Source organism: Pavona decussata, unplaced genomic scaffold (genome assembly GCF_977016875.1).
Source record: "Pavona decussata unplaced genomic scaffold, jaPavDecu1.1 SCAFFOLD_185, whole genome shotgun sequence".
NCBI classification, from domain to species: Eukaryota; Metazoa; Cnidaria; class Anthozoa; order Scleractinia; family Agariciidae; genus Pavona; species Pavona decussata.
The window spans coordinates 550001-562333 of record NW_028145594.1 but is presented as its reverse complement, the minus strand read 5'-3'; the positions used below and the strand labels follow the sequence as shown (position 1 = coordinate 562333).

The window sequence follows — 12333 nt, the reverse complement described above, 5'->3', positions numbered from 1 at the left end:
TTGCAAATCATTGCGATTTGAAGTATTTAAGAACAAGCAAGGTTTACAAAAAAGCTCAGTAGCGTGACTCCATTCGCCAGGTTAATTAAATTAATTTAGACGTTAAACTTTCTTCTTTAAACTTAATGAGAGGGTCCTCAAAGTAGACAAGTTGGAAAGCTAAATGTACAACCAGGTTAGCCTGGGGCGTCCAAGTAATTGCCTTGGGCAGATAATTTTTTTCCTATACCATTCAAAAGTTCACAGGTTGCGTTCCTAACTTCATGGCGTTTGGCCTTGTGGGCTCCTCCACCTATTTTGTATTTATGCATTCTTTTTCTTCGTTTTGTTCCATCCTTGCTCAGAGTGTGTCGTCTAGTTTCTTGCGTTCAAACTGAACGTCTAACATTACTTGCCCTTTGTGTCGTTCTAGGGTGTTACGTCCGAAATTTCAGGACGAAAAAGCATCTGAAAAGTTCCAAGAAATCATCCAAAAGTTTTTTGTCCGAAGTATATCAGCGACAATTATAAGTTCGAACATTCTCTTAGGCAGCTCTCACACTGGTCTCTTGAGGACATTTTGCAACCCTCATATTAGTTGCCATGGAGGGTAAATGTACGTCCATTGTAAGTGCACCATGCTTTTATTCGTCATCTTGCAATCCAAAGAAACATCAACTTTGTCAGAAAGTTTACAAACGTAAAACCCTGAAATTGTGAGAAGCGAGAAGAAATCATGGATCTAGCAAGATGCATTGTTATGGCAAATTTTTGGAAATTGGCAACAAATAATCTCTCTGCAATCTCTGGATGTGAGGAATGTAACGGTAGATCTTCAGGGGATCCTAACAGACAGTTTTTAATGTAATATTTAATGTATATTTGCATAGGTGGCACATTTGATAAAGCAGATTTTGCATGCTTTCTTATGGCATCCCCAGGTTAATCCTAAAGTACTATTGACTTGTGCCTGTACATATGCTCTAGTTTTTCGAGTATTAACAATGTCTCTGCTTTTAAAATGATACTACTTGAAGCTATCAATAGAGTTCTAAATTGAATTCCATGTGTGAATGTTTTTCGTTCATCTTGTTAGGACAAGGAACATAACAAGAACAAGGACTGGGTAGTTAGAGCTGAAAAGGCCAAAGTAAGTTAGATGATGGATATCTATTTTCTGCACTTTTTTAATTGTTATTCTTAAATTTATCCATTCACATTTTATTCCATTGTGCGTGTTGCCTCAGAGAAACGTAACGTTAAAGAATGTTTTTGTTTTTAATTTGATCTATAACAAGATGGTTTATAAATAGCTTGGGGATGGTGGAAGACAAATAAATTCTACACCTTTAAAGAAGTACTTGTTTTCCCAACAGGCATCAAGAAGTGCTCTACACAAAACTTCGATTAAAGGACAGTTTGATGTTCTCAAATTGCTTCTTGATAGTGGTGAAGATGTAAACCAACGAGATCAGGTTTAAATTTACTTTCACTCGTATGAGTCAAATTTGAGGTTTTAGGTTTCGCAAAACATAAGGGAGCTTAAGTTCACACGTTCGTGAGTCACGGACGGCAAACGGAAGTCGAATTTTTCCTTTTTGGAGCGTTTTGATGCCATCACGTTTGTAACGTCAAGTCACAGACGTTCAGCAAGAGCTTTTCCCGTCTTTTGTGAGGAGCAAAAACTCGCCAAAAAAGGAAACAATCGACTTCCGGTTGCCGTCCGCGGCTCATGAACGTCTGTGCTTAAGCTCCCTAATCATACATTTGCTACGGGGTGGCCTACACCGTTTGCAACCTCTTGCATGGTTGGTCGAGGGGACAAAAGAACGAACAACAGAACAAAGCTCCCAACACTAGGAAACAATGCAGCTGCAGGTTATTAGGGTTCGATGAAAATAGAGCTTTCTAAAAGTGCAGGTCTACTGTTTGCTACAGCTGTTGGAAAATTAGAATCTAACATTTGGAAGAATAGATGCCTGCTTGACTCCCTTTTGCAACAGCTATATGTGTGCAAATACGTGAATGTTTTCTTTAATCGTGTTTGGTATTGCATGCGGCTGAGCTAAAGTTAGCTTAAAGGCAAAATATTTTCCCTTTACACAAACTCGCTTTATCTTGTAAAAAGTTCATTTAGAATGCTAAGGTGCAACATAGTGGGAATATGTGGCAACAACACTGCTTTGACAGTTAAAATGAAAGATGGATGCTGACAGGAGAAGTAACATTAACGAGGTTTCCAATTGTTGCCTTTGTTTATTTTCCCCAGTTTTCTTTGACACCTCTTCACCTCGCCTGTTGGTATGGACAGGAACCTATCGTTCGACTGTTATTACAGCATGGTGCAAATGTCAACGCTGTCGACAGGGTGAGTTGACTAGCCAGGTTAAACAGTTCTATGTCCATTATATGTCCCGTTTGTACAGGAAATATAGAAGTGTTCTAGCCGACATTCATGACATTCTTTACTTTATTTTCAGTTTCAACGTACACCTCTGCAGAAAGCTGAACGTCACAATCATCAATCCATAGTGCAGTTACTCCGGCAGAATAATGCGAGACCAAGTTATCGACAGCCAGTAAGATATAAAACCATTTTCTCAACAGTCTCTTTTGAAAACTATCCTAGGATGAATAGAACAGAATCCTGTTAGTAGTTATTAGTTACAGGTTAAATATCATCTTACTGCTTACTAAACTTTAGCTGCCATATATATTTCTGTACACAAATAGGTCTAGTGCCAGCGCCCTTCTCCCCTAAGGTGTCCATTTTGTTTGACACGAGGAAACCACTAATAATTGGCTGGAATACAAACTGGTCTTGTTTCGGTCTCTTGTGAATCACCATGACTATAATTCAACTCTTTCGTGCCACCAGCTGTTGCTGTTATTGTCAGTTTCAATTGTCACCATCAACATGTAGAGTATGATATATTGCACTATCTTAAACGTTTTCATTGCAGCCCAGTCTGAAGACATTGGCAAGCAAGACTGTTTTGCATGTGGACAGACGGTCGGGTCTTAATCTGCTACAGGCTGCTGTCTATGAAGGGGACTTTGGCACTGTTTCAAAAGCGCATGTCTTTCTCAATAACTTCTTAAAAATGATGAAGTTAGAAACAACAGGAAACAACGCCAAAGTTTATCCGAGAAAGACTGCAGTTGATATGCTATTAAGCATGGACGAAAAAAGGCCAGGCCATGTTCAGATCTACACACTTTACCAAGACATGGTCAAGAAATTCAACACACTATCAGAGTTACACTACTGTGCGCGCAGTGATGATGCAGAAAAAGCTATAGAGCTCGTGTTGAATGACGGTATGGATATTAATATTGCAGCAATATGCAATGTTACCCCTCTGATTTTAGCGAGTCCATCGTCCTCAAGTATGTTTATCAAGACCCTCATTGATCTTGGTGCTGACGTCAATGCCCAACGAACCGACGACAGGTGGACACCTTTATTGTTGACGGCGTCTTGGAATAACTACAGTCCCGCTCGTCTACTCTTGGAGCATGGGGCTGATGCTAATATTCAAGCTGTCGATGGATTTTCCCCATTGCACTGTTCTGTGCGTCAAGAATTTGCAAACGTTTCTGAGCTTCTTATTGCCTTAGGCTGTAACATCAACCTACGAAACAGCAACGGATGCACTGCACTACATATTGCAGTTGAGAAAACTGATGAAACGCTCGTCCAGCTGTTGCTTGAAAACAAAGCAGATGCCAATGTTCAAGACACTCATGGATGTACACCCCTAGTTGAGGCAGTTTTGGGGAATAAAGGAGCGATCGTCAAATTGCTGCTTGGAAAGAATGCAGATGCAAATATTCCACACACTGATGGACATAAACTACTTCATCTGTCTGTTTCGCGAGGATTTTTCGAAGTTTCAAAACTTGTTATTGAGTCAGGGTGCAACATCAACCTCAAGGACGAGTACGGTAATACAGCGCTACATGATGCAGTTTGGAACAATGACGAACCACTCGTGAAACTGTTGCTCGAGAACAACGCACTTGCAAATATTCCAGACGCTGAGGGATATACACCACTTTATTGGTCTGTTTGCCGTGGATTTTTCAGAGTTACTAAACGTCTTATTGGGTCAGGGTGCAACATCAACCTCCAGAACATGGACGGAAGCACCCCGTTACATAACGCAGTTAAAAAAAATGAAGAAGCAATCGTCAAATTGTTGCTTGAAAACAACGCAGATGCAAATATTCCAGACACTGATGGATGTACACCACTTCATACGTCGATTGAGCTACGATTTTTCAAAGTTTCAAAATTTCTTGTTGAATCGGGGTGCAACATTAACCTCCAGGACGTGAACGGAAGCACCCCGTTACATCACGCAGTTTTGAACAATGACGAAGCACTCGTTTTATTATTGCTTCAAAACAAGGCAGATGCAAATATACCCGACAGTTATGGATGCACCCCACTTCATACGTCGGTTGAGCTACGATTTTTCAGAGTTTCCAAACTTCTTATTGAGTTTGGGTGCAACGTCAATCTCCAGGACATGGAGGGAAGCAGTCCACTGCATAACGCCGTGTGTAACAATGACAAAGAACTAGTCAAATTGTTGCTTGAAAACAACGCAGATGTAAATATTACAGACGCTTATGGATGGGCACCACTTCTTAGTTCAGTTTCACGAGGATTTTTCGAAATTTCCAAACTTCTTATTGGGTCATGACATGGACGGAAGTACCCCGCTTCAAAACACAGTTTGGAATAATGACGAAGCACGCGTCAAATTCTTGCTTGAAAGCAACGCAGGTGTAAATATTTGAGGCACTTATAGATGTACACCACATCGTACTCGCTTGAGCTACAAGTTTTCAAGGTTTCCGAACTTTTTATTTAATCAGGGTGCAACATTAACCTCAACCTCTAGGACGAGCAGGGAAGCAACCCGCTAGATATCGCAGTTGGGAACAATGATGAGCGAGTAAAGAGTCCAAGGGGCATTCATCTCTGCAAGAATCTGCTTCGCATCATGTGGCTGAGATAGTGAAAGGAGATCTTTTACATGAATTTGCAATGGACAGGCGTCATGGCGTGGAAGGGAGAGCAGAATTACCAAAAGCGAAAAAAAAAAAAAAAGAAAAAAAGGAGACGTATCTTGTGATACCATCATACAGACACCAGAAACATTACAGGTAAAATAACAAACACCAGAGTTAGAGGCAAATGTAGGACAAGAAGAAGAAAAACCAGAATTGTCAGAGGAACTGGAGATAAACCCCATATGGGTTAAGAGGTGAAGCGCTTAACGTTAGAGCTGCCTTGTTTTAATTTTTTAGTTAAGAGGAATTCCTACACATTTGTTATCTAAGCTATGGAACAGTTTGCCTTCGCACAAACGTGTTGCAAGCGATGTAAATGATTTTAAAGGTTGACTTTGTGATTGTAAATTTTTAGAACGTTTTTAATAGTTCACATAATTTTTGTAACTTTTTATATCTAGTAATCTGAATGTATGCATAGTTCATTTTTTATTTATACACGTTCGTATTTTGAACGAGTTTTTTATGACGATGATTGATTGAAAAAAAAAAGGTGATTGATAAACAAGTAGAAATACAGAGCAGAATAAAAGTGTTGAAAGATCAATCATGGTAATAGGACAGAGTGTTTACCAGTTCGGTCTGTAATAACAGCGGTCCTTTTTTCGGAATAAACAAAATTCGCGGGATTCCGATTAGTTTACCCAATTTACTCGTAGAAGCGCGCTGGCGATAATAACTTGTTTTGACTGTGTCTTTTTACGAATAAGGAGCGATTACTTTATACATTTAACTATAAACTACTGCGATAAAATTCTAGAAACCAAAGCTTTTAAAAGATGTATGCAGTTAATGGAGGAGTTGGGGGATGGGCCCAGAAATACAAACCTCTCTCGGAGAGGAGCCTATTACGTTGAAACAACACTGGAATTAAGAGAAAAATATCCTTGTGCATGTATCATTATATTCTCAATATATACTGCAACAGCGATTTAGTGTCAGCAAATCCCTTTCTGAAGGATTCATCCAATGCAGTACAATAATTCAATGATATATACACCATCGTTTAAGCCAAAAAATGCTACAATTAATCAACAATTTTGAAAACAAGCTTTACAAATTGCATAATGCTTTTCGGATATTTGTTTAAGGCGGGGGTAAACCTGAAAGCCGTTTCCATGCCGCTTAAAATCGGTTTAATGGAAATATCTCGTTCACGTTTCAAGCAATCCAAAAACTCTCTGCTTATCCCGTAAATCTATGTTGTTGGGTGTTTTGTGAATTTTTAGGTGAATTTTGGGTATATTTGGGAGGAGATACCTTTTCTAGAAGGATTGGTAAAATTAAGAGAAATAAGAAATTTTGAAGATTTAGTGAAGTTTTAAAATTAGAATTTGTAGTTAATAATTAATAGACGGATACCAAGTTAGTCCACTAGAAACCTGGGGTGCTCTTGCGTGGGTACCAACTGTCTGTTGGTGTTTTAAAAATCATTTTCTTTCTTTTATCTCTTCTTCAAACCTCTTAAAATTCCATTCAAATTCACGTTTACCCCCACCTTAATAATGCTGGTTTTTCCATAAGTGTCAAATTGTCAACCGTGGAAAACTCCAGAACTATTACTCGACTCTGATGGCTTCGTCCATCAGATATCTAGTGCTTCCTGTCAAAACTACCTTAGATTGCAATTGTAGCATATGCTATCTGTAGATTTGAACAACTCTATAAACTAAATTGGATTTTGAGACGACATTACGGCTTTATAATGAAGACTAGTTGGAAGAAAATATATTCCGTATTGGGTGGAGTCACGATGCGACGGAGCCCAATACGGAAAATATTTTCTCCCAAAGCCGTAATGCCGTCTCAAAATCGAATTTAGTTTTTTATCGCGATACTAACATTTTCTTGGAGAGAGTAAACGGATAAAGTACAAATCGTGCGTTGATTGAAAGAGAAATTCTTACTTCAGTCAAACTGTAGCCATGGTAATTAAAATATTTTCTCGGGGTGGGTTATTTGAATTTTTGGCTTCAATTTGTACATCAAAACAAAGAGAAGGCAAAAACTTACAGTCCACAAAGCACCTACCATTGATGAAATAGAAGAGCTAGTAGATTAACATTTGTTACCGCCGCGAGATAGACAACAGCAACATGAAAACCCCGCATGAAAACAGTGATGAATAAACCTCACAACCAGAACGGCCAGAATAAAAATAGCAACCATACTAGTACCCAACAACGAAAACGAAGCATTATCCTAGCTTAGATGCCGTGGAGTTTTACAAATTTGAAAGAAACCAAGCGGCGAAGAATACTGTAAAAATTACCGAGTCTGTTGTTCGGCGCTACGACAAGAAGATCAAATTGACAGACCTGAGCCATGAAAGAGAACGCAGCAGAGCTCTTGAAGCAATTTTTTCTAGAGATAAGAGACATCAGAAAAGAAACAGATCCTTTTGCTTTGAAAATGCCATAATTTATGGGAATTTAAGCTCATTGTAATTTACCGTGGCCGTCTACATAGTCAAGAAAGTCTTTTAAGTAAATTTCTCTTCATCGAATTTATAATCACTTTTTTTTCGCTTACTTTCAAGAAAAAAGTTGTATCCGCTGTATATGGTACATGTTCACCACAAAAAAATATTATAAGTGGTCCTTGAACAGTGTCAGAAGCTTTCTAAACTCAAATGAAAAGAAATAAACAACACCGTCCAACGTCGCATGTTCATTCACAAAAGTAAAATTTTTTGGAGCCAATAAGAAACCGTCATTTTGAGACGACATTATCGCAAAATAACGTCGCCTCAGCGCAATGAGAAGATCCCCCAGGATCGCGATAATTAACTTTATTGGATGATAAACGCGGAACGTTTTGTAACCTACATTCCGGACCTTAACATCAAAGGGTTCAGCGGAAGATTTTAACGAAACTTAATGTGTACAAACGTTATGCCCAACAGTACTGAGGATATAAAATACAAAGTTCAGTTCATAATTCAGCTCATGAACGATCCAGGTTGTGCGACATCTCTACGGATTCCAAAAGAACAATCTTATCGACAGGGCCCTCATATATCGAGATTCTGGTCTTCACCATTACACTCCTCACGCGTCCATCTGAGCTGTTTTCGCGCACGCTAGTAACATGCCCGGAGGCCAGGAAGACCTTGGTACTCTATCATCAACTACAAGCACAATGTCGTTAATGGCAAAGTTCCTCGATGGATAAGCCCATTTCTGTCTTTCTTGCAACTGCAGCAAATATTCTCTAATCCATCTTCTCCAAAATATGTTGGCTAAGTATTGAACTTGGCGCCATCTTCTGCGTGAGTAGCTATCCTCTTTCGTAAACACACCAGGAGGAAGTCTCAGCCCTGAACAAAGCAACAAAAAAATGGTTCGGCGTAAGGGCTTCAGCATCCGATAGGTCAGCGGACGATTTAGTTATATGACGTCCGTTAACGATAGCCTCAACTTTGCACATAAGGGTAGTTAATCCTTCATCTTCGAGCGGCTACTCCTTCATAAGCGCAGTTAGAATCTTTCTGACAGTTCGGATAGAATGCTCCAAAACACCACCGAAATGGGATCCCAATGGTGGATTAAACAACCACTTGATGTTTTTTTGTAGCATGAACTCATGGATTTGCCCGTCATTCCACTCAATGATAGCTTCACGGAGTTCCACCCACGAAATTTGTACCGTTGTTTGACCTTATGACCCGAGGAATGCCTCGCCTTGCGATAAAGCGATACATAGAATTCACAAAGGAGTCGTTGTCCATACTCTGAGCGACTTCTATGTGTATCGCTCTGGTAACCAAACACGTGAATAACACACCGTGACGCTTAACTTGACTTCTGGCTCTCTTGATCCAAAATGGACCGAAACAATCAACACCCACGAAGGTGAATGGGGGTTTGTCAGGAGTGACCCTGTCGGGAGGAAGGTCCGTCATCTGAGCTCCAACCGGTGCCTGTCTTCGTCTGCAACCAAAGCAACGGCTTAAAACTCTTCTCTCTGCCACTCTTCCTTTGATAATCCAGAAACTCTTTCTGATCAACGAGAGCACATACTCTTGACCAGAATGTCCAGATGGCAAAAGGTAGTGCCTGACAATCAAATTTACAACATGGTGTTTCTTCGGTCGTCACAGGTCGTCTTTATTCCTCTTCAATTGGCGCGTCCCTCAATCTTCCTCCAACACATAACAGGCCATCACGCAGCACCGGATCCAATTTGACAACTGAACTTGATTTCTTGACAGAACTTGCACTGCCCTTTCGGACGGATTTCTTAGGCTTGGCATCTGACCCTTTATTCCGCAGACAAGACAACTCCTCTATCAGTAGAGTTTGCGTTTGGGCATACTTCAACATTTTTATCTCAGCAGAGTGCATTTCTTCTACACTGATAGGACTGGGTTCCTCAGATATGAGTACCTTAGCCTACTTTTTCTTTTGTCTACGAGACTCATGCAGGATATTTAAACGGTAACGTAAGATCCGCGCCATCACTTTCTTTTTCTTAAGTCTGTACCACAAAGAGTAGAACTGCACCATCTAATTTAAGAGGTCAGTTCCGACGGTAGATGCTGCTGAGAAAAACTTCCTTTCCTTCTTTATCTCTGGATCGTCTTCCTTTATTTTGTCAGAAACGTCAGGTTGCTTAGGCCACTGGAACTCTTTCTCCCACAGAAAGGAAGGGCCCATGATCCAACGCTTGTTTCGAATGAATCCTTCAGCAGATAATCCTCTTGATGCGTCATCTGCAGGATTAGAACTTGATCATCATAATTCCACTGGCTAGGTCGCGATCGGCCTCATGAATTGTTGTGATCCTATTCACGACGAAGGTCTTAAGCGTCTTATCTTGATTTGTAATATAGCTCAACACAGTCCAAAAGAACTTATCATCAACCGCAAAATCCAACTCACATTGCATCATCTTATTCAGTCTAGAGGCAACCACGGCAGCAGACAACTCCAGACGAGGGATAGTAACTGATTTCTAGGGTGTCTGCCTCGATTTCCCCATCAAAAACGAACAGTGGACTTTCTCGTCTTGGTTAACTACTCGGAGGTACGAAACAGGTCCATAACCTACTTGCGACGCATCTGCAAAGTTATGTAGTTAACTAGATGCAATGCGGCCAAAGTTCGTCGGCTTTAAGCAGCGTTCAACAGCAAACGGATCCAACTTAGGAAGTTCCTGAAGCCAATCTTGCCAACATGCTAAATCTTCGGGTGAAATTCTGTCATAAACCTTTCCGGCAGAGATAACGCAAAATTGCTTTCGCAGGCAGAAACAATGGGGCAACAAAACCCAGCGTGTCATAGATGGAACTCTCAATAGAAGGGATACCCCTCCTGGTTGGGGGTCGGTCCTTCACAACAATCTTGAAGCGGAACGTATCAGACTGGACATCCCACTGAATGCCGATGGTGCGTTCAATAGGCAATTTTTCAAGGTCGAGTTCTTTGACAGATTCGGCTCTCTCAGGCACTGGAACTGACTGGACAACAGCAGATGAATTGGATATCCATTTTGTTAAGCGAAAGCCACCTTTGGCTAGCAGCTGACGCAGTTGGTCGACTAGTCGACTTGCTTGCTGGTCATCCACCACAGACTTTAGACAGTCATCAACATAAAAGTTTTGAAACCCGCGGCGTCTTGCTAGATCGGCGGCCCAACTCGCAATACAATCCACAGGTTAATAGCTGTCAATTTTTCTGGTACTTTAATGTATTCTTAACAGTGATGATCCAATAACCGAAATCCATAATCCATGAGAACCGTAAGAACCATTGATAAGGGCCGTAAAACTAAAGAAACAAATACAGAAAAATCTGATGTGACACGATGCGATAAGTTTCGCTTCTAACAAGCATGCCCATGAAAATTGCTAATAAATGACAAAGATAAGCAAGCAAACCTATACCTTTGTGCACAGCAACGAGGCCGTGGAAATCCTAAGCCTAACAATCCATACAAAATTCCGTTTGTAAAGTCTAAAAGGGTGCAGAAAAAATACGCACAAGAATCTCTAAACGCGAAAATCCAAACTTCGTCAAAGCAAATGGTTTCTACGCACGCAAGAGCCTCTGGGACACCTCCATTTGTTGCCTCATGTAAGCTACAGATCCACTTCAATAAATCACTGTTTTTTTCTCAGTTACGCAAATGGTACCGCACGATTGATTTTATTTTATTTTACTTTTTTAAAAAACCGGCAAATGACCCACGGCGGCGATAAACGAGCTGTTTCAATGCTCTACGGAATAGGCAAAAAACAGTTGATTCCTTCGTTTCTGGGCAAACCTTTATCCCAATGGAAGCTAATTCGGCCCAAACGTAGTTTCAGATAAGTCGTATATCACTGTATTGCTCTAATGACGGTGCGTTCTGTGGATCTACCTTGTCATTTAATTTTGTCCGTTCCTCCTTTGATATAATTAACACAAATCTATCGTCTTTGGCGATGAATTTATCCTTGAAAAGAAGTGGCAGTGCTGTGAGGTGACAATCACGAGTCCATCAATTGTTGCGGAACACTAAAGCTCAGCACCCGGGACAGACAATTCTGGCCTTGCTAGAATTGATTGATGCATTTTTCCTGTCATCCCCTATGATAGTTTGAACGACCTTCATCCATAAACGATTGCGCGATCATCTCGGGAAATCAGTGTTTTTGTAACCGTGCGATTGAAAGGCCCGATTCTGTCGGGCCGACTCTGACGCTAGGCTGTTGTTAATCCAACAATAAGGGTTTGTCAAGAAAACAATACTAAAGATACATCATAACTTGGGAGGGCTTCGTGAATCTGGCCTAGAGCAGCAATGCGACTCTCTGTGGGTTTTCAAAACGAAGATCAAAGCCTACTTTTTTTCTTTGGATTCCCACACGGCTTTCATGTAAGCCAGTTAATTTTTTTTAAACTACTATTACTAAATTTTTATAATAGTTTCTAGCATACTTGTAATTGATGATTTTCAGCGTATGAATAAATAAAAGAAAAAAAACTAACAACTATCGTGAGAAGACAAAATCGTAAGAGTAAAATTCATATAGATAACTTCTATTATTTAACGTGCATGCATGCTTTTTAAAGATTAGATTTGGTGGCAGTGAAGCCAATGATGGTAAAAGAGTCGTGCGACGTGCCTCAGAAGCCTACAAGTGCTTGTCGACGTGCCTGATAAAGGCGTTTGTCCGGAAACAAATGTTCGCGAACGCTTGTAGATAAGCAACAAATGACAGCCAGTATCTACAAATTTGTAAACGACACGTGAACGGAACACCTTGAGAGGAAAAACAAGCTC

The 12333-nt window shown here is 40.4% G+C and overlaps 1 protein-coding gene across 9 annotated transcripts in view; it reads left to right on the top strand.

The window, feature by feature from the left end:
- The window catches only part of LOC146462765 (uncharacterized), a 76096-nt gene extending 70485 nt beyond the window's left edge, over positions 1-5611 (top strand). For 8 of the 9 annotated variants that reach the window (XM_085085238.1, XM_085085237.1, XM_085085244.1 and 5 more), the window contains 5 exons: positions 1076-1129; positions 1356-1454; positions 2249-2347; positions 2460-2558; positions 2943-5611. In XM_085085238.1, the coding sequence (XP_084941364.1) occupies positions 1076-1129; positions 1356-1454; positions 2249-2347; positions 2460-2558; positions 2943-4691 (2100 nt within the window). In that variant the 3' untranslated portion in view covers positions 4692-5611. The remainder of the gene's footprint in view (positions 1-1075; positions 1130-1355; positions 1455-2248; positions 2348-2459; positions 2559-2942) is intronic. The other variant, XM_085085245.1, reaches the window with a different exon arrangement.
- The last annotated feature ends 6722 nt before the right edge of the window (positions 5612-12333 follow it).